Raw genomic sequence first — 23,074 nt, forward strand, 5'->3', positions numbered from 1 at the left:
GCGAATTCCGTGTCTCTAGCAAACTGGAGGGCCTTCTGCTGTCTCGCAAACGGAACCGGTTTGCAAGGCGGCTGAAAATTCATCATGGGCTGTGGTTCGCGGACAGGGCGCATCCCGAACCACGAACCAAACCACATTTTCCCAGTTCGTGCCCCATTTCCCTAGAGAGAACCACCTTGGACCAATCCATGTTGCAACGAGTCAGACCAACCATGGGGGGTCACTCTTGTGCCACCCAAGTTTCCTGCAGGAAATTGGAAAAAAAAGCGAAGAATATTACAGCTCAACCTTCGACTTCTTTATGGGGAAATAAAATCTCACTGGGGCCTCCTCCTGTGTAAACATGTAGAGGGCTGTAGTCCTTGCCCCAAGCTAGATCCGTTTTTGAATTGAAGTCATGCATTTCCCATTGAGTGTGCCTGATTGTTTTTTTTTAAAAAAATGTGGTTGGTTTACTTGGCTACATTTCAGGATTGTTTTTGTCATTCATCATAGCGGAGAGGGGCGGGGTTGTGTCTTTTTACATTTAGCAAAAGATTTTATTGTAACGTACACTTCCTGATGAAGAGAGCTGTGTTTCTCAAAAGCGTATGCTACAATAAAATTTGTTAGACTTGAAGGTGCTCCCTAAGGTTGCCAGCCTCCAGGTGGGGTCCGGAGATCTCCCACTTTGACAACTGATCTCCAGCTAGCAGAGATCAGCTCTCCTGGAGAAGATGCCTGCTTTGAAGGGTGGGCTCTAGGGCATTGGACCTTGCTGAGAACCCTCCACTCCCCAAACTCCACCCTCTCCCGGATCCACCCACACAGTCTTCAGGTATTTTCATAAGAACATAAGAGAAGCCATGTTGGATCAAGGCAATGGTCCATCCAGTCCAACACTCTGAATCACATAATAATAATAATAATAATAATAATAATAATAATAATAATAATAATAATAATAATAATAATAATAATAATAATAATAATAATAAACTTATATTTATATCTTTTATATTTTTATTTATATCTTTTATTTATATCTTTTATATTTTTATTTATATCTTTTATTTATATCTTTTATATTTTTATTTGTATATTTTATTTATATCTTTTATACTTTTATTTACATAAGAACATAAGAGAAGCCATGTTGGATCAGGCCAGTGGCCCATTCAGTCCAACCCTCTGTGTCACATAAGAACATAAGAGAAGCCAATGTTGGATCAGGCCAATGGCCCATCCAGTCCAACACTCTGTGTCACACATAAGAACATATGAGAAGCCATGTTGGATCAGGCCAATGGCCCATCCAGTCCAACACTCTGTGTCACATAAGAACATCAGAGAAGCCATGTTGGATAAGGCCAATGGCCCATCCAGTCCAACACTCTGTGTCACACATAAGAACATATGAGAAGCCATGTTGGATCAGGCCAATGGCCCATCCAGTCCAACACTCTGTGTCACATAAGAACAGAAGAGAAGCCATGTTGGATCAGACCAATGGCCCATCCAGTCCAACACTCTGTGTCACATAAGAACATCAGAGAAGCCATGTTGGATAAGGCCAATGGCCCATCCAGTCCAACACTCTGTGTCACACATAAGAACATATGAGAAGCCATGTTGGATCAGGCCAATGGCCCATCCAGTCCAACACTCTGAGTCACATAAGAACAGAAGAGAAGCCATGTTGGATCAGGCCAGTGGCCCATCCAGTCCAACACTCTGTGTCACACAGTGGCCAAAAAACCCAGGCACCATCAGGAGCTTCACCAGTGGAGCCAGGACACTAGAAACCCTCCCACTGTTGCCCCCCAACCAAGCACCAAGAATACAGAGCATCACTGCCCTGGACAGAGAGTTCCATCGATACCCTGTGGCTAATAGCCACTGATGGACCTCTGCTTCAAATGTTTCTCCAGTCCCCTCTTGAAGCTGGCTAACCAGACATGGCAACCCTCTACCAGACTGTACTATTTTGCAGCGACAGACTAACACAGCTGACTCCTCCGGGTCTTCCTCTTTTCTGGCTGCAGTTGGTTGAGTTGGCCACATTTCAGAATTGTTGCGTCATTCATCCTACTGGGGGGTGGCGGGTTGTGTTTTTCTACAGGTGTACACCTTAAACAAAAGATTTTATTGTAGTGTATGCTTCTGAGAAACACAGCTCTCGCTAGAGAGCTGTGTTTCTCGAAAGCTTATGCTGCAATAAAATGGGTTAGCTGCTGGTCTCTGTACCGTTTTGCAGCAGCGGACTAACACAACTGTCTCCTCTGGAGCTGTTAAGCAAAAGGTTGGTCGCTTGTCTGACTTTTTAAAAAGTCAAGCTATCAGTGAAAGTTGTTGTGCTGTCAAAACGCCTTGAAGCCGCACCGGTGCGTTTCAACGGAGGAAGCCACGGTTTATTGAATTGTAAAATTTGTCATTTTTTTTTTTTTGCATGCGGTCTTGTTTTGACTTACTCGTGTTGGATGAAACAAGGGCCAAACTGCTGAGGATGAAGCTGCTGTTAGAGGCTGGTCCAGTAGCTGACAGCCATTCTGTTGGTCAGAAGCAACATCGATCAAGCTCATAACGAATTGCTCGCCTGGGGCGAGTAGGAGTTTGCATCTAGATGACCAGCCTGTGAGAGTTCACAGTTATCGTTGTCGTTTTAGCTCCCTAGGTTACAGATGACTGACAGAAGTCTGTGCGAGCATGCGGAGTAGTTAAACTGTTTGGGGCACAGTTTCGTATAGTGGTTAGAGCCAGTTTGGTGTAGTGGTTAAGTGTGCGGACTCTTATCTGGGAGAACCGGGTTTGATTCCCCACTCCTCCACTTGCACCTGCTGGAATGGCCTCAGGTCAGCCATAGGTCTGGCAGGAATTCTCCTTGAAAGGGCAGCTTCTTGGAGAGCTCTCTCAGCCCCACCCACCTCGCAGGGTGTCTGTTGCGAGGGGAGAAGACATAGGGAGATGTTAGGCCACTCATGAGTCTCTGATTCAGAGAGAAGGGTGGGGTATAAATCTGCAGTCGTCGTCTTCTTCTTTGTAGACCAGTAACAAGGGGCTCCGGCCTGTGAAAAAAAATGGAATCAGATCCTGTCCAAATTATCACTCTCTTTCCACTAAGCTACTGCAGCCCATTCTCTACATTTAGAATAAAGACAGGGCTTCCTTCTGGGACACAGAGCAAGAATCTTGTGATGGGGAAACCCCCTGAGCTTCCGTCTTTGGAAACTGAGCACCCTTATGAACATGGTCTTGTGTTCTTCAAAAGTTGCCTATAAATATGGTTCGGTTCACATTCCACCGGCTGTTCCTGGCTGAAGTGCGAAGGCAGGTTGCTAGCTCGTGAATTTAAAAGGGGGAAAAATGGTGATTTTAGGGTTGCCAGCCTCCAGTTGGGGCCTGGAGGTCTCCTACTTTTCCAACAGATCTCCAGCTGGCAGAGATCAGCTCCCCTGAAGAAAATGGCTGCTTTAAAGGGGGGGGCATTGGACCATACTGAGGCCCCTCCCCAAACTCCGTCCTCTCCCGCATCCACCCCCAAAGTCTCCAGGTATTTTTCAACATAGACCTGGCAGCCCTACGCACCCCACTGAGGTCCTTCCCCTCCCTCCCCAGTAGGATTGCCAACCTCCAGGTGGGGCCTGGAGATCTCCCGCTTTTCCAACTGATCTCCAGATGGTGGAGATCAGCTCCCCTGGAGAAAGTGTGAAGGGTGGACTCTAGGGCACTGTACCCTGGGGAGGCACCCTCCCCAAACCCCGCCGGCTCCACTCCCCAGAGTCTCCAGGCATTTTCTAACTCGGGCCTGGCAACCCTATGATTTCAGGGCTTGAAGCCGAAGTCTTAACAGTTTGGGGGAAAGAACAGAGCTGTGGGGAGAAGATTCCTGTCTCTCTGAGCCCCGAGGAGGCTAGGGACCACTGCAGAGTTGCTGACCAGCAGCCTGGATGTAGGCTTGCCAGTCCCCAGGTGGGAAACTGGAAACAACCCACAGGGTTATAGTGACCACAATTGCTATATAGTGCAAGAATTTCTTAGTAATTGTGTTCACTATAACCCTGTGGGTTGTTTCCAGTTGCCATCTAGAGTGACCTCTCTCTGTGTTTTCAATCCCCAGATGGGGGCGGTGGATCCCCCAGTTTGGAGACACTCCCCCCCCTTCAAGGTCATCAGAAAGTGGGGTGGGGGAAGGCAAATGTCTGCTGGGCCCGCCATTATTCCCTATGGAGACCGATTCCCATAGGGTATAATGGAGAATTGATCTGCGGATATCCGGGGCGGGGCTGTTACCTGAGGTAGAGACACCCAAATGTGCAGCATAGCATCCGATATCTCTCTTCAAAACACCCTCCAAGTTTCAAAACGATTGGACCAAAGGGTCCAATTCTATGAGCCCCGAAAGAAGATGCCCTTATCCATCATTATTTCCGATGGAGGAAAGGCATTTAAAAGTCATTTAAAGGGACTGCAAGTCTTTTAAATTTGTTGGCCAGAACTCCCTTTGGAGTTCAGTAATGCTTGTCACACTCTTGCTCCTGGCTCCACCCCCAGTGTCTCCCGGCTCCACCCCCAAAGTCTCCTGGCTCCACCCCCAATGTCTCCTGGCTCCACCCCCAAAGTCCCCAGATATTTTTTGAATTGGACTTGGCAACCCTACCTGGATGGCGAGTGCTATCAAAGAATGGCATATTATTAGATGTCGATGCAGGGGGGGGGGTTTAAAATGGTGAATCCTTTTTGGTTTTGCTACAACAGTGACTTTTCGTTTAGATCAGGAAGTTGCATAGTGCTTAGGCTTTTAGACAAAATAATACAACAGTACATGAGAAGAAAGAACAGTCCGCACTTTAGAAAGGAGTAAATATTGAATACGCAATTTGAAATGCGGAATGAAAACAACAGCGTGATACCCCTTCTCATCTGGAAAAGCTGAAAAGTCCAGCAGCTGCAAACAAGAGAGATGACTGTGCGTGTGCGTGCGTGTGTAAGTGTGTGTGTGTGTGTGTGTACGTTGTTTGTTTTCTTTTTTGTTCCTCAATCGCTTATTTCATGGCTTGGATTGCTGAACGGGGGGGGGGGGGGAGGAAGACTACACAACCAGAGAACACCAAACAGTGTACTTAATTACACAAAACACATGAAAAATACGCAAAATGCTAGTAATGCTTGTGGGGAAAAAAGTCAAAATGTTATAACACACACACCGTTGCCAATAATTACATTCATCTGAATAACACAAACCAAACCACCAAGTTCCAATACAATTCTAGGCTTCTGAGTTTGTTCTATCTATGTTGTTTGTTCATTTCTGTATTCTTAGGTTGTTTATAAGTGCATCTCTTGATAAAGATATTTATTGAAATGGGAAGTATAATGATTGAAATTCTGTTGAGAATCTACCTTATGCACATTTGGAGAATTTACATTCATACTACTTTTGCGTATTGACCATTCTTTACATCTCTCTTGGGAGCCTGGAATTGTATTGAAATTTGGTGGTTTGGTTTTTGTTATTCAGATGAATATAATTATTGGCAACAGTGTGTGTGTGTTATAACATTTTGACTCTCCCCCCCCTCCCCCAAGCATTACTAGTTTTGTGTGTGTATTTTTCATGTGTTTGTGTAATTTACACTGTTTTCATTGTACCAGGGAGATATCTGGCATTCTCTGGATTTAAATTTAAAGCAAAACCTTATTGTGATGAACTGCAATCAATAGCGCCCTCCAGTGATGGGGGATCGACACTGCAATATAATCATAAACATGGGATTGTAGCCATTTTTGCTACAGTACAGAGGTGCTATAGCCATGTGAGAGCAATTAACTGTTGGAAGGCGGTAACTCCTACTAGACTCACAAAGTTTTATTTAAGGTGGGAGTTTTCATGTGCAAGCACACTTTAGCAGGTCTGATGAAGTATGTGTGTACATGAAAGCTTATACCCGAGAATAAAACTTTGCTGGTCTTAAAGGTGCTACTGGACTCTTAATTTTGTTCTACTTTTTCCAGACCAGCGTGGCTACTAGGGTTGCCAATCCCCAGGTGAGGGCAGGGGATCCCCCGGTTTGGAGGCCCTCCCCCCACTTCAGGGTCATCAGAAAGCGGGGTGGGGAGGGAAATGTCTGCTGGGAACTCCATTATTCCCTATGGAGACCGATTCCCATAGGGTATAATTGAGAATTGATCTCTGGATATCTGGGGCTCGGAGGGGGGGGGGCTGTTTTTTGAGGTAGATTCACCAAATGTTCAGCACAGCATCAGGTGCCTCTCCCCGAAATACCTTCCAAGTTTCAAAAAGATTGGGCTGCGGGATCGAATTCTATGAGCCCCGAAAGAATGTGCCCCTATCCTTCATTATTTCCAAAGGAGGCAAGGCATTTAAAAGGCATGCGGTCCCTTGAAACGTGATGGCCAGAACTCCCTTTGGAGGTCAGTCATGCTTGTCACATCCTGGCTCCACCCCCAAAGTCTCCTGGCTCCACCCCCAAAGTCTCCTGGCTCCACCCCCAAAGTCTCCTGGCTCCACCCCCAAAGTCTCCAGATATTTCTTAAATTGGACTTGGCAACCCTAACAGCTGCCTACCAGACTCTATCCTAGACCCAACAGCCAAGAAACAATGGTGATATTAAATTGTGGGGACACAGAGACTGAGCATCATTTTTCTTTAGATAAGATTTTTTTTCCTTAATTTTTTTCTTATATAAGCCTATATAAGTTTTTTAAACACAAAAAGTGTGTATATGTGTGCATGCACACACGTACGCGGAGTGATTTCATTTCGTAATACAATTGTACGAGTCACGGGCGACAGAAACGGACCAGTTAGCGGAATGAAATTAATGATCAGGCCAAACATGGGTGTGCATACACAAACTGGAGGATTGCATTTGGTCCCCTTCCTTCGATGCTTTGACCATTTTTTACTTGCTACCCTGCCACTCCATCTGTCAGCTGTAAGTCAATATTTTTTTTTTTGGAGGGGGGACTTAGAAGAGCACTGAATAGGCCAAAGAGTATGCTAACGCCAGTGTGAACAGACGGGAAAGTGTTTGCCAAAACCGAGCTGGTCCAGACAGCAAAATGACAACGGGGCGGAGGGAGGAGGAGGGAAATATCTTTGCTGCATTTCCAGCAATCAATCTTCTCGCATGTACAAATGGAAATAAAGAGATTATTGGTTAGCTTGGAACTGCAGAGATGCCTGGATATGGTATCTGTTAGTACACGAAAACACAAGAGAGACTTTAGATTTTTTTTTTTTTTAAACCTTAGCTGGATTCACAATTTCTTCTCGTCTCCATCTTGTGCTCTGAATTTGGAGGTTGGCTAGGCTGACAGAAGATGATTGGCCCAAAACCATTTGGCGAGACGAGAAGAGATTCAAACCTGGATCACCAAAAGCGCCCCCCCATCACTCCTGAAAGCACAGCATCTCAGTGGTTTCTGTCGTGGGGGGGGGGGGGAGTTGCATCCCCCTTGCCAAATGGAAATAAAAGCGCTGTCTAAACAAAATATCTCAACGTCTCCAAGCCGTATTTCTGCGCATTCTAATCTGCACCAGAAGCAATATAGCATAAAACGCATACATAGTTGCATGTTTTAAAATACTGTGTGTCGTTCCTCTCCCTCCAAAAAAAGCATGGGGGAATGCACAGTCATTTACCAATCCATTTTAAAATCTGCGCCCGGGTCCAAGATGCAAATGGTTCCCAGTTCATGCAAGGTTTGGCCTCTATGAGACCTGTCTGTGGAATGGATGAGATGGTCGCCCAGACTTAACAGAGACTAGTTTTGTGTGTAGATAGATTCGGGGGGGGGGGGGGGGTAGCCATGTTGGTCTGAAGCAGCAGAACAAAGTAGGAGTCCAGTGGCACCTTTAAGACCGACAAAGTTTTAGTCTGGGAATAAGCTTTCATGTGTAAGCCCACTTCTTGAGAAATATGATTTTATACTTAGATGTTCTATTCTGAATGTATATTTTTATCTAGAATCCAGGGCTTTTTTTGTTGCAGGAACTCCTTTGCATATTAGACCGCACACTCCTGATGTAGCCAATCCTCCAGGAGCTTACGGGGCTCTTAGTACAGGGCGACTGTAAGCTCCAGGAGGATTGGCTACATCAGGAGGGTGTGGCCTAATATGCAAAGAAGTTCCTACTACAAAAAAACCCCCCTGCTAGAATGTGTATTCCAGGGGTGGCCAACAGTAGCTCTCCAGATGTTTTTCGCCTACATCTCCCATCAGCCCCAGCCAGCATGGCCAGTGGCTGGGGCTGATGGGAGTTGTAGGCAAAAAACATCTGGAGAGCTACCGTTGGCCACCCCTGCTATATTCGATCTTGTAGAATGTAGAGAACTTTTGGTCTGTTAATTTGACCAAAAGGGGCTCTTTGCTGTGTACAACAATCTGAGATAATCCGTTAAATCCTGGAGCATTTCATTGTCCTGAGTGTTGTAATAACTTATAACTCAGCAGTTTCTCATTCTAGTCTGTTTCTGAAGTTCCTCTGCAATAAAATAGCCACTTTGAGGTCTCCCATTGAATGTCCTGAATGGCTGAATTGTTCTTCATTCTTCAGTTTTGTGATTCGCAGTGTCAGATTTGTGTCCATTTACCCTTTGGCGTAGGGTTTGACCTGTTTGCCCACTGTAGAGAGCTGAAGGGCTTTGCTGGATTTAATGGCATGTACAACGCTAGAAGATAAGCAAGTGAATAGACCTAGGATGATTGTGTTGTTCAGTGATTGTGTTGTCTGAGATGTGTGTAGGGGAGAGAGAGGAAAAATTGAAGGCATTTTAGATTTATAGCCTTTGCAGAATGTGCCTTCAGTTTACGAGCAGGGGAAGGAAATCTGATGTGGACCTTTTTTTGGGGGGGGGCATTTTCTTGCTCCCCACGCTGTGTTCCTTTCCATGCACACCCCACGGTCTCTGACCTAGCCGTTCCCACCCACCCCCACCCTGCAACTGCCCAGTTCCCTCCCTCCTTTGCTGGGCTCTGCCAACATGCGCTCCTGGCGTCGGGCTGGCGGATGCCTTGGCAAGAAGCAAACTCATTCATTCTGATGGAGAGACGTCTGCCCCCGCCCCCCATCAGCTTTATTTTCGAAAGAGAGGGGAGAGACTTGGATATCTATCAATCCGCCTGCCGTGGCACGGGAAGTTCAATGCTTTTGTTATCAGGGCCTCGTTTTCTTCCTCTCCATCAGCAACCCTTTTCTACGCCGCTTCTAGCGTTCCCAACGCCAGGTTTAGGAGTTCCCAGAGGCGTGCAGGTTAGCCTGGGGAGTGACTTGAACCTCAGTAGGGTACGATGCCTTAGAGTCCATCATCCAAAAATGCCATTTCCTCCTAGGGTTGCCAATCCCCAGGTGAGGGCAGGGGATCCCCCGGTTTGGAGGCCGTCCTCCAGCTTCAGGGTCATTAGAAAGCGGGGGGGAGGGAGGGAAACGTCTGCTGGGGACTCCATAATACCCTATGGAGACCTGATCTGTGGGTATCTGGGGCTCTGGAGAGGCTGTTTCTTGAGACAGAGGCACCACATTTTCAGCATAGCATCTGGTGCCTCTCCTCAAAACACCCCCCAAGTTTTAAAAAGATTGGACCAGGGGGTCCAATTCTGTGAGCCCCCAAAGAAGGTGCCCCTATCCTTCATAATTTCCGATAAAGGGAAGGCGTGTAAAAGGTGCGCGGTCCCTTTAAATGTGGTGGCCAAGACTTCCTTTGGAGCTCAGTTACGTTTGTCACAACCTTGCTCCCGGCTCCACCCCCAAAGTCTCCCGGCTCCTCCCCCAAAGCCCCCAGATATTTCTTGACTTGGACTTGGCAACCCTATTTCCTCCAGGGGCACTGACCTCTGCCGTCTGAAGAGCCGTTGTAAGTCTGGAAGAGCGCCTGGCTAAGGAGATTGGCAACCTCTCGGGCTTGGCTCTCGGTTTCCCACAGCCTCGCTCTCCCTCGCCCCTTCGCTTTGTTTCGAGCCGAGACACGGGGGTCTGGTGGCCGATGGAGATTTGTTTGAGCCGTCTGGGGGGGGGGTGCCGCCCCCCCATCTCCCTCCGCCGCCCCCCAATCCTGCCCCCCCCCCTCCGGCTGCGTTAAATGTAATTTACTGAGTAGAACTAAAAGCCTGCAAACAAGGGTTGCATTCTGCCGGGCTGTCGGGGCCGTTGCTAAGCAATGGAATTGGCTTTCATGAGGAAAACAAGGCCTTCCTTTTCTCTGTCCCCCACCCCCTCCAAAAAACCCCCAGCTCTTTCCCGTCCTTGTGTGCCAAGAGACGTTTTACTAATAACATTAGTTTGCTTGCGCCCCGAGTGAAGGGTGCTTGAACGTTCAAAACCTTTTAAGAAGGAGAAAAGCAAGGCTTTGCTTGACTAATCTTGTAGGATTTGGCAAGTAAAACCGGGCCGCGTTTAATGTGGGGCACTGGTCGCCATGGAAACCGGGCATAAGGCTCTCTCCCGCCTCCCCGCACTCCCCTTTCTCACACACACATACACACTGTGCATAACTGATTGAATTTTGTATGCGCTTCGTGCGTCATGTTGGTGTATTTATAAAGACAAGGCCCGGCCATTGAGTCTCGAGAGACAATTGCTGGTTTGTAAACGGGGGGGGGGGCAGGGTAGGGGGAACGAGCCGTCCTGTTTGCAGGAACCGGCCGATATTATGCGCCAAGCACACTGGGACGACGCCCATGGTTAAAATTATTTGCGTCGGTGACGGGCTTTAAAAGGAACCCCCCACTCCCCTTCATAAATAACAGCTTGAAATAATAATATTTCTGGCAAAATAAATATCAAGGCAACTTTAAAAAAAAAAAAAGATAAAGCGAGAGAGAGAGACTTGGCTTCTGAAACCGACTTGGCGCGCGCAGGAGGACGAAAAGGAGGTGGTGGAATCCAGCCCCAGACATTCAGTCAAAGGTTCAGTTCCTTCTCCAGCCAACGGAGCGGCAGCCAGGCGGCGTTTTTTTTTATTATTAAATAAAAACCCTGAAAAGAGAAGAGGGGGGAGAACCCAGGGCTGACGCAGGCTGCCTATTGGCTGGGGTTTGTGAGTGCTAAAATAACCCACATTAGTCGGCGTTAAATACACAGTTTTGTGTGTGTGTGTGTTTTAGCTGCAAAAATTGGCAAGTGGCGCACGCCGCAGCATGAGCTGTCGGGGTATGGGTCTCCACAGGAAGGCTTGAGGGAACCTAGCTGTGAGGCTCCGGGTTTGGATGGCCTCCCGACATTTCCCCGGATTAGAAGGAGGGGGGGACCAGTTTATATGCTTCCATCAAGACCTGTGGCCTGTGCCGCTCTCTCCTGCCACTAAAAGCTTTTCCGCTGACTGTACAGTGCAATTATTTCCTCACCAAATAATATCTTCTGCACTTTTTTTTTTAAAAAAACCCCCTAAATACTGTATTTATTCTTTTGATTAAAGGTGTACCAGGAAAATGCAGTCTCACGGGGTAGCTGTGTCAGTCTACTACAGAACTGCTGGATTACAGGTGTCAAACATGCAACCCGGGGGCTGAATCAGACCTCTGGAGGGCCCCTATCAGGCCCCCAAGCAACTGTCTGTCGTCTGCTTCCTTCTCTCTCTCTCTCTCGCTTCCTTCCGCATCACAGCTTGCTTTGCCAGGCTTGCTCAGTCGCACAGGAGCTACAGAGCAAAACCTCTGTTTTCTCCATTGGCTGAGGCTCCTCCCTTGGGGAGGGGGGAGGGAGAGCTTGCTTTGTCAGGCTCTCTCAATCGCACAGCAGAGCTACTGAGCCAAGCCTCTCTTCCTTCTGTTGGATCTTTAATTGTGTTTGTCTGTGTCCTTTATAAAGTTTATATCTCTGCTACCTAATCTTAAATAGGTACACACATGGCCCAGCCCAACAAGGTCTCATTTATGTCAGATTTGGTCCTCATAGCAAATGAGTTGGACACCCCTGCGCTAGATTTTAGTACAGTAGCGCCTTAGTGATAAGAATGCCAGCCTCCAGGTGGGACCTGGGGATCCGCTCATCCCCAAACAATAAGAGATCAGTGCTTTGGAAGGTGCTCTGTACCCTATTGAGGCTCAGCGATGCCAGCCCTCCACGTGGGACCTGAAGACCCCCTGGAATTACAGCTCATCTCCAGACTGCAGAGATCAGTTCCCCCTGGAAGAAATGGATGCTTTGGAGGGCAGGACTGTGTGGCATTGTGCCCCACTGAGGTCCCGGTCCTCCCCAGGCTCCATCCCCAAATCTCCAGGAGTTTCCCAACCAGCAGTCCCCCCACCCTCACCGCCATGAAAAAGAAGGAAGAAGATGATTATGATATTGGATTTATTGAGGTGCAATCTCATTTAGACTACAGTGTACAATTCTGGTCACCGCACCTCAAAAAGGATATTATAGCATTGAGAAAAGTCCAGAAAAGGGCAGCTAGAATGATTAAAGGGTTGGAACCCTTTCCCTATGAAGAAAGGTTAAAACGCTTGGGGCTCTTTAGCCTGGAGGAACATCGACTGAGGGGTGAAATGATAGAGGTTTGCAAGATTATGCATGGGATGGAGAAAGTAGAGAAAGTCCTTTTCTCTCTTTCTCACAATACAATCGTGGGCATTCAATGGAATTGCTGAGCAGTCGGGTTAGAATGGATAAATGGAAGGACCTCTTCACCCAAAGGGTGGTTAATATGTGGAACTCACTGTCGCAGGAGGTGGTGGTGGCCACAAGCATAGCCAGCTTTGAGAGGGGATTGGATAAACATATGGAGCAGCGGTCCATCAGTGGCTATTAGCCACAGCATATTGTTGGAACTGTCTGGGGCAGTGATGCTCTGCATTCTTGGTGCTTGGGGGGGGGGGAGTGGAAGGGCTTCCAGCCCCAATTCTGAACCTCCTGATGGCACTTGGAGTTTTGTTTTTTTTGGCCACTGTGTGACACAGAGTATTGGACTGGATGGGCCATTGGCCTGATCCAACACGGCTTCTCTTATGTTCTTATATACTGCCCTGTACCCTGAATCTCAAAGTCTCAGAGCGGCTCACAATCTCTTTTACCTTCCCCCCGCGCACACACACACACAACAGAAACCCTGTGAGTTGGGTGGGGCTGAGAGAGCTCTTGCAACAGCTGTCCTTTCAAGGATAACTCTGCAAGAGGCATGGCTGACCCAAGACCATTCCAGCTGCTGCAAGTGGAGGAGTGGGGAATCCAACCTGGTTCTCCCAGATAAGAGTCTGCACACTTAACTACTATATCAAACTGGCTCTTGGTGCCAAATATGACCGAAAATAGGGCTGCCAGCCTCCAGGTGGGACCTGGGGACCCCTGGGAATTACAGCTCATCTCCAGACTTCAGGGATCAGTTCCCCTGGCTGCTTTGGAGGGGGGACTCTATGCCGTTGCACCCCATTGAGGTCCCAGTCCTTCTCAGGCTCCATCCCCAAATCTCCAGGAGTTCCCTGACCTGGATCTGGCAACCCTGTTTCAAGGCCAGTAAGATTTTTGGAGAAACAGAAACGTGGGTCGTTTTTTAAATGCATCCTCTAAAGGCAAAACAGGGACCAGACAAGGCTGATGCCAAAAACCCGGACTAGGAACTTGAGGGATTTGGGAATCAGTTTGGTGTAGTGGTGAAGTGTGCGGACTCTTACCTGGGAGAACCGGGTTTGATTCCTCCACTCCTCCACTTGCACCTGCTGGAATGGCCTTTGGTCAGCCGTAGCTCTCACAGGAGTTGTACTTGAAAGGGCAGCTGCTGTGATAGCCCTCTCAGCTCCACCCACCTCATAGATGTCTGTTGTGGGGGAAAAGAAGAAGAAGATATTGGATTTATATCCCGCCCTCCACTCCGAAGAGTCTCAGGCTCACAACCTCCTTTACCTCCCTCCCCCAGGGAAGGTAAGCCGCTCTGATTCAGAGAGAAGGGCAGGGTGTAAATCTGCATTCTTCTTCTCCTCCTCCCTCCTTTCTGCTTAATCCTTCCTCCTTTTTTCTTCTTTCTTCTTTTTTGGAGGGTAAGGTCCTTCACAATAGCATCCAGTATGCACCCTTCCTACAAAAATGACATTCAGAAATGATTAGACTCCTTCCTAAGCACTTTTCCTGCTGCAGAAGAGGAGGGGGCTGTGCGAAGGCAAGAGTGGGAGAGGTCCCGACTAGCGCAGCTAGATTAAGATGCACAGTTAAGTATAAAATGTGCTGACTGTTGGATTTCAGCTTGCACAGCTCAGGAAAGCGGCCCATAAAACCAGCCAGCCTAAGCAGCGGCCGGGGGCCCACCGTTTGCAGCCGGCGGCCTAAACCAACCTCCAGGCTGGTGCAAGCCAAAACAGGAAGAAGAAGACGACTGCAGATTTATACCCTGCCCATCTCTCTGAATCAGAGACTCAGAGTGGCTTACAATCTCCTATATCTTCTCCCCCCACAACAGACCCTCCCTGTGAGGTGGGTGGGGCTGAGAGAGCTTTTTACAGCAGCTGCCCTTTCAAGGACAACTCCTGCCATAGCTATGGCTGATCCAAGGCCATTCCAGCAGCTGCAAATGGAGGAGTGGGGAATCAAACCTGGTTCTCCCAGAGAAGAGTCCGCACCCTTAACCACTACACCCGGCTCTCTGGAAGGAAGTATCATAACCAGTGTTCCCTCTAACCTGAGTTAGTGTGAGCTCGCTCACAGATTTTAAGCCTCCAGCTCACACATTTTTGCCTTAGCTCAGGAAGGAGGACCCCAGTAGCTCACAACTGTAATGCCAGTAGCTTACAAAGTAGAATTTTTGCTCACAAGACTCTGTAGCTTAGAGGGAACACTATAACCCAAAGATAATGTAAGAAAACCCAGCATTACTCAATATCTCAATTCATTCAAATTATACAAAAATCTTCAGCCTCACTTATGAAAACTCTGAATTTTGCTCTGTCTTCACCTTGCCTTTCTAAACCTTGTCTTTTACATATCGTCACTCAGGCTTTGTTTGTTGTGGAAACCTTGTGCTCTGAGTTCAAGTTTTTGTCCCAATGGCTGTATCCCCACCCACTCCCACCTCCAAAGGTCTCTGTGCGATGCCCAGCACTTGTGGTTCGATTAGCAAGAAGCTTGCTGTGCAACCGACCCTATTCCCCTTAGCACATTGGAATTATGGGGATTGTAGTTCTGAGAGAACCAGAAAAGAACTTGAATTCTCTCCCTTTTTTGTTTTGCATTTTGTGTGTGTGTGCACCTGAAAGTCATGAGAGTCTCTGATGATTGACCCCTACTTGGGGCCTGGAGGATATTCAGAGAAGAAGCTGAATATGCCTGCCCCTGCCTCCAGGCTCTGGTATTCCAAGGAGGCCTCCCCCTCCAAATACTTGCCAGAGTCGACCCTGCTTAGATTCCGAGATCTGATGAGATTGGGCTTACCTGTCCTGTCCAGGTCAGGGCTAAGAACGGATTCTCCTGTTGGAGAATTCTTAGGGCCCTCCTGAATTTTTGCGAGAAACCGGCCTCAGCTCTTTGTTGATGACTGTACTTCCCTTGTACTCCAGGACACGGGCGCTCAGACGAGGACTGCGGGGACGACCGGTCGTGCCACCGGGACAGCCACCTCTTGGCCAGTCGTCTGGAACGAGACCAGGAGAAGCTGCTCAGGTGACTTTTCTTTTGGGGGGGCGGCTTTGTTCGGAGCATCGTGAGACGTGCTTTGCGCTCTAGGCGGAGGCGGAAAATGAGCATCAACATCTAAGTGTCGATAGCATGTCATATCCCTTTGGAGAGAGGCCCCATCCACCAACACCATCCATGTAGAAGTCCAAAGGTGGCCCATAGGCATTTAGGATCTCTCCCCTGACCTTGGAGTTTTCCAGCTCCTCCTTGCATTCCTAAAAATACCCATTGCCATGGGGTGGAATTCTAGCAGGAGCTCCTTTGCATATTAGGCCACACCCCCTGATGTAGCCAATCCTCTGAGAATTTTCAAGGCCCTTTTTTGTAAGCTCTTGGACTAGGATTGGCTACATCAGGGGTGTATGGCCTAATATGCAAAGAAGTGGCTGCTAGAATTCTACCCCTGCCCATTGCATGTGGTTTTTGTATTTTCCAGGGCAGGGCCGGCACTAGACCGTCTGGCACCCTGGGCAAGGCTAACTTCCGATGCCCCCCCCCACACACACACACTGATAACATCACCAAGTCACATAGGGGCACCCAATTTGGTGCCCCCAGAAGGCCGGCGCCCTGGGGAGTCACCTAGTTCGCCTAGAGGCAGGGCTCTCCCTGTTCAGGGGAAACCCATCAAAAGGTGCCATTTCTCACCTTCTGTTTCGCCCTTCTTTGGACTGAGCCCAAAGATCGTAAAACACTATGCAAGACTATTTATATTTATGTTATTTGCGGCCGTCCTTTCTCACCAGGCACATTACGCAAAATTGCGGTCTATAACAGGAATAAGTTATTTTACGAACGATAGCAGTGCATAGCTATAGCAGCAAAGCGAGAGGAGAGAGAGAGAGGATGGAAATCAATATACCGGCAATCCCAGAAGGCTTGGGAAACGAGCACGTCTTCGCTGTTCCCTGAAAGGTGGACTTACTCCTTTGCATATTAGGCCGCCCTCCCCTGATATAGCCAATCCTCCAAGAGCTTAAAGGGGTTTTCTTACAGGGCCTACTGTAAGCTCTTGGAGGATTGGCTACATCAGGGGAGGGTGGCCTAATATGCAAAGGAGTTCCTGCTACAAAAAAAAGCCCTGTGTGTTCCAAACCACCACGTCTTAGATGGAGCGGGGGGCTCAGATCAGCCCTCCGATGATATCCCGATAGATCCATGCGGAAGTAGACAGGTCTTAAGATCTGTTACAGGCTTTGAAGGTTGAAACCAGCACTTTGAGCTGGGCCCAGAAAGAACTAGGTTACCAGTGAAATTGGCATAGTGCTGAACTTCAGACTAGGGTTGCCAGACACACACACAGTGAAGGTGGGGGGTCCCCTGCGGACAGTTCCCCACCACCCTGCTGCCAATCAGCTGGCTGGCAGGGAGGGACTTCCCTGGGAAAAGAGCGAGGCCCAGCAGATGTTGCATCCACGTGTCTACGTCACTTCTGACATGACACGGAAGTGACGTTATCATGTAGGTAGCCTCAGGGTAACACTCTGGTATTTGGGCCAAAACTCTATGATGGAAGTCAAATTTACCATAAAGTTTTGGCTTAAAAGTTGCTGCATCACTCCAATAGCACTGAGTGATATCACTTCCAGGTCACTTTGGAAGTGACCTAGGCACATTGCCAGGGCTTTTTTTGGAGCAGGAACAGACAGGAACGCAGTTTTGGCTGACTTGGTGTCAGGGGGCATGGCCTAATATGCAAATAAGCCCTTCCTGGGCTTTTTCTACAAAAGGCCTGCACAAAACAATGGTGACATCAGGGTGTGTGGCCTGATATACAAATGAGTTGCCTACTGGGCTTTTTCTACAAAAAAGTCCTGTGTGCAACAATGGCGAAGGCAGGAGGTGTGGCCTAATATGCAAATTAGTTCCTCCTGGTCTTTTTCTACAAAAAAGCCCTGCGCATTGCTACAGTGTTGGCTGGGCCATCCTCCTGTACCCATTAAGCCCCCCCTACTGGTTGCCAGGAGGGACCTAGCAACCCTGATTTGGACTCACCCACGGCAGGCTGCAGTCAATAATCTGGCGACTGCCTCTTAGAACAATTGGAAGATCCTGTGTTTTCTTCTGAGGCCCCTTTGCATGGAATGCTTTGCACCCATCCAGTCCGGCTGTGACCTGCACACGAACCTTTAACAATGCTATCAGCATCTCCTCTTTCCTCCAGTTCTAAAGCACAGTCCTCCAGAACCGTCCCCCTCCCAATCAGGCATTTTACACCCTTGGTGGTTGTTTTTGGCATTTATTCACACCTTGCAATACTTCTGGGTGGGATAGGGTTCATAAGTCTGTCTGTTTCTTTCTTTCTTTCTTTCTTTCTTTCTTTCTTTCTTTCTTTCTTTCTTTCTTTCTTTCTTTCTTTCTTTCTTTCTTTCCACCTCTCTCCCCATCTATTTTCCTTCCTTCCTTCCTTCCTTCCTTCCTTCCTTCCTTCCTTCCTTCCTTCCTTCCTTCCTTCCTTCCTTCCTTCCTTCCTTCCTTCCTTCCTTCCTTCCTTCCTTCCTTCCTTCCTTCCTTCTCAGCATCTCCATCCCCCTCACTCTTTCTCCTTCCCCTCCAGAGAAAGCAAAGAGCTGGCCGACTTTGCTCGCATCCATCCCGCCAGCTGCGCCACCAACGGCTTGAACTCCAACCTCATGGTGACCGGAGGGCCTCCCCTGACCAGCTCGGGGCGATGGTCTGCCGATCCGGCCTCCCACTTGGCAGCCCACCCCTGGTTACCGAGGACCGGCAGCCCCTCCATGTGGCTTGCGGGCCACCCCTACGGTGAGTTGGCAGGGGGACCACGATGGGTGAAGGCCTCAGCTCCTGCACAGGAAAGCTGGCTGGGCCCAAGATTCAAAGAACTTAAGGACGGGAGAGCCGCACTGGGATCTGGGTTCTCATGGTTGTAAGACAGAGATGTCCCAGAAATGTATGGAAGATTTACAGTTGCATTGAAACCGTGGATGCTTTCACACACACTAAATAACACACTTTCAATCTGCATTCAGTGCCCTTTGCAACTGAAGTTTACTGTGTGAAATGACAAGATCCACGTGCAAACTGTCATAAGAACATAAGAGAAGCCATGTTGGATCAGGCCAATGGCCCATCCAGTCCAACACACTGTGGCTAATAGCCACTGATGGACCTCTGCTCCATATTTTTATCTAACCCCCTCTTGAAGCTGTCTGTTTGTAGCCGCCACCATCTCCTGTGGCAGTGAATTCCACATGTTAATCACCCTTTGGGTGAAGAAGCTTGAAATGTTTGTCACTTGAAATGCAGTGAAACTGCATTATTTAGCGCGTGTGAAAGCACCCCCATGTCTTTTCCCTGGTCCAGTTTTAAAAGTCTGCTTGGCAGGGCTTTTTTTGTAGCAGGAGCTCCTTTGCCTATTAGGCCACCCCCCCCCACCCCCGATGTAGCCAGTCCTCCTGGAGCTTACAGTAGGCCCTGTAAGAAGAGCCCTGTAAGCTCTTGGAGGATTGGCTACATCCGCGGTGTACGGCCTAATAGGCAACGGAGCTCCTGCTACAAAAAAGCCCTGCTGATGCCCAGAATAAAACTTTGTTGGGCCCTACCTGAGCTACTTTGTTAGGTCCGGGCCCTACCTGAGCTACTGCCATTTCATAGGGCCTGCAAAACGGAGCTATTCCGCCGGGCTTCTGGCTGAGGCAGTGGGCGTCCTATTCCAGCCATTATTCCATCCGTTGGCCTCCCTTGTAGCGGGCGGCATTGTGTCCGACTACAGTGCTATCCTGCGATTACTACCATCGTTTGATCTGAGCCTATAATTGCTTATCCTGTAATATGTGCCCTTCCCGCCTGTGGTGCACTTTGGCTACATCGGAGTGTGTGTGGCCTAATATGTAAAGGAGTCCCTGATGCAAAAAAACCCCTAGGCATCTCCAGAGCCTAGTGGGCGTCTTTGCTCCACTCACGCCTACAACGGGCATGTAAGACGAACCCGGCTTGGATGTCGGAACCATCATGCATCCAGCTCGCTATGCAGAGTGGGTGGACCGGTCACCTCAAAGAGAAGTGCCCAATGCCTGTAAGGAGTTATTTTCTCTCCCCCCTCCTTCAATCCCTGTTCTAATGAGCATCTCCTCCCTGTCTCAGGCCTGGGACCCCCCTCTTTGCACCAAGGCATGGCTCCCGGATTCCCCCCTAGCATGGGGGCGGCGCTCCCTTCCGCCTATCAGTTTGCCCGGGATCCCCAGTCCGGGCAGCTCGTCGTGATCCCCAGCGAACACCTGCCGCACTTTGGTGAGTAGCGAGACAAAGCGGGTTGTTGGAAAGGATCCTTTCCCAAGCGCGTGAATCTGGATCAGCCTGGATTCCAGGAGTCAAGGGGTGTCCTGCTCTTGGGGAGGATTGTTCTGAATGTGCCTGCTCGGAGTGCGGCGGGGTGGGGGGTGGGGAGATGGTTTATCTAAAGCCAGTTTGGTGTAGTGGTGAAGTGTGCGGACTCTTACCTGGGAGAACGGGGTTCGATTCCCCACTTCTCCACTCGCAGCTGCTGGAATGGCCTTGGGTCAGCTGTAGCTCTCGCAGAGTTGTTCTTGAAAGGGCAGTTGCTGCAAGAGCTCTCTCAGCCCCATCTACCTCACAGGGTGTCTGTTGTGGGGGAGGAAGGGAAAGGAGATTGTGAGCTGCTCTGAGACTCTGATTCAGAGAGAAGGGCGGGATAAAAATCCAATCTCTTCTTCTTCTTCTGAGAGCCAGTTTGGTGTAGTGGTGAAGTGTGTGGACTCTTACCTGGGAGAACGGGGTTCGATTCCCCACTTCTCCACTCGTAGCTGCTGGAATGGCCTTGGGTCAGCTGTAGCTCTCGCAGAGTTGTTCTTGAAAGGGCAGTTGCTGCAAGAGCTCTCTCAGCCCCATCTACCTCACAGGGTGTCTGTTGTGGGGGAGGAAGGGAAAGGAGATTGTGAGCTGCTCTGAGACTCTGGATTTTTATCCCGCCCTTCTCTCTGAATCAATCTCTTCTTCTGAGAGCCAGTTTGGTGTAGTGGTTAAGTGTGTGGACTCTTATCTGGGAGAACCCCGTTTGATTCCCCATTCCTTCACATGCACCTGCTGATGCGACCTTGAGTCAGTCACAAGTTCTCACAGAGCTGTTCCTCTCAAGAGCAGTTTCTGTCAGAGCTCTCTCAGCTCCACCCACCTCACAGAATGTCTGTTGTGGGGGAAGAAGATAAAGGGGATTGTGAGCCGCTCTGAGACACTGATTCAGAGAGAAGGGCGGGGTATAAATCTATGGTGGTCTTCTTCTAAATGCATCCTGGAAAGGGATAGCATCTTAGAGTTGGAAGGCACCTACAGGGTCATTTACTCTCAACCCCCTTCACAATGCAGGACATTCACAAATATCCTCCCAAGCCTCAGTGACCCCCTGTTCTACACCCAGAAGATGGCAAAAACCTCCAGGATCCCTGGCCAAACTGGCCTGGAGGAAAATTGCTTTTTTGACTCCAAAGTGGCAACCAGCTTTTCTCTGTGTGGGAATGAAGGGACCATGAGAACTCAGCATGGATGCAGCCCTTCCTGCCCTCCCTTCTCAGGATCTGCCTAAGTTCACAGGATCAGCATTGCTGTCAGATGGCCCTCTGGCCCCTGTTTAAAAATCTCCAAGGAAGGAGAGCCCACCGCCTCCCGAGGAAGCCTGTTCCACTGAGGAACCACTCTAACCGTCAGGAAGTTCTTCTTAATGTTAAGCTGGAAACTCTTTTTGATTTAATTTCAATCTGTTGGTTCTGATCCAACCTTCTGGGGCAACAGAAAACAACCCCACAGCATCCTCTATATCAGGGGTCCGCAACCCCCAGGCCGTGGACCAGTACCGGTCCATGGCCTGTTAGCAACTGGGCCGTGAGTTGTATAAATTATTTCATTATATATTACAACGGAAGAAGACAACATTGGATTTATTTCCTGCCCTCCACTCCAGATTTCAGAGTCTAAGAGTGGCTCACAATCTTCGTTACCTTCCTCCCTTACAACAGACACCCTGTGAGGTAGGTGGGACTGAGAGAGCTCTCCCAGAAACTGCCCTTTCAAGGACAACCCCTACGACAGCTATGGCTGATCCAAGGCCATTCCAGCAGGTGCAAGTGGAGGAGTGGGGAATCAAACCCAATTCTCCCTGATAAGACTTTGCACACTTAACCACCATGCCAAACTAATAGAAATAAAGTGCACAATTGTATCATCCTAAAACCATCGCCCCGGGTCCCTGGAAAAATTGTCTTCCACAAAACTGGTTCCCGCCTTTCACTACATGAAGGAGTCTCAGAGCAGTTTACAATCTCCTTTGCCTTCCCCTCCCCGCAACAGACACCCTGTGAGCAGTGTTCTCTCTAAGCTGCAGAGTCTTGTGAGCAAAAATTCTACTTTGTGAGCTTCTGGTATTAAAAGTTGTGAGCGACTGCATCAATTATTGTGCTCTGGGGTCATCCTCCCTGAGCTAAGACAAAAATGCGTCAGCCGGAGACTAAAAATCTGTGAGCTAGCTCAGCTTAGAGGGAATGCTGCCTGTGAGGTAGATGGAGCAGAGAAAGCTCGGACAGAAACTGCCCTTGAAAGGAACAGCTCTGTGAGAACTTGTGTTTGACTCAAGGTCACACCGGCAGGTGCATGTGGAGGAGTGGGGAATCAAACCCCATTCCCCCGTCTGCGCACTTAACCGCTCCATCGAGCTGGTAAAGCAGCATTCCCCCTCCCCCATTGTATAATTTTGTAAGTTGCCATGCTCAGCTTTTTATAGGAAAGAATACACGTGGCTTCAGTGTAGAATTTGCTTTGGATATAGACAACCTTATGCCTTGTCGAACTACACCTTGGAGAAGTCTATTTTCCGATGCTTTTGAAAGTTCATTTTCGAAGCGACACAGTTGTGATACCCTGCCTGTCTGCCTCTCATCTGCAGCGGAGCTGATGGATCGGGCGCCACCGCTCTGGCCCGCCATGTACCCCTCGGCCCGGAACTCCCTGCAACACGCCCACCAGCTCCAGCTGTTGTCCCACCAGCAGCTGCTCCGCCAGCACGAACTGTATCTTCTTCAGCAGCAGGCTGCTCACGCCATGGAAATGCACAGGAGCGCCCAGCTGGTGGTAGGTGCCGAAGGAATCTCTCAAGTGAATAGAATCATAGAGTTGGAAGGGACCTCCGGGGTCGTCTGTGCGAGAAATTCACAAATACCTCCCTGCCACACACAAACCCAGTGAGCCCTGCTCCATGCCCAGAAGATAGCAAAGAAATAAGCACAAAGCTTCCGTGATTGCCAACCTCAATCAAATGCCACAAATAACAATGTTATCAAAACTATATTGTGAAAGAGCCCCGTGGCGCAGAATGGTAAAGCTGCAGTACTGCAGTCTGCTCACGACCTGAGTTCAATCCCGGCGGAAGCTGGTTCAGGTAGCTGGCTCCAGGTCCACTCAGCCTTCCATCCTTCTGAGGTCGGTAAAATGAGGACCCAGCTTGC

The 23,074-nt window shown here is 48.9% G+C and overlaps 1 protein-coding gene across 1 annotated transcript in view; it reads left to right on the forward strand.

The window, feature by feature from the left end:
- TNRC18 (trinucleotide repeat containing 18) overlaps positions 1–23,074 on the forward strand; it is a 141,945-nt gene that overhangs the window by 60,156 nt on the left and 58,715 nt on the right. The window contains 4 exon segments of the mRNA XM_060260759.1: positions 15,485–15,587; positions 18,160–18,365; positions 19,707–19,853; positions 22,516–22,700. Of these exon segments, the coding sequence (XP_060116742.1) occupies positions 15,485–15,587; positions 18,160–18,365; positions 19,707–19,853; positions 22,516–22,700 (641 nt within the window).

The sequence above is a fragment of the Heteronotia binoei genome, chromosome 20, assembly GCF_032191835.1.
Source record: "Heteronotia binoei isolate CCM8104 ecotype False Entrance Well chromosome 20, APGP_CSIRO_Hbin_v1, whole genome shotgun sequence".
Lineage (NCBI taxonomy): Eukaryota > Metazoa > Chordata > Lepidosauria > Squamata > Gekkonidae > Heteronotia > Heteronotia binoei.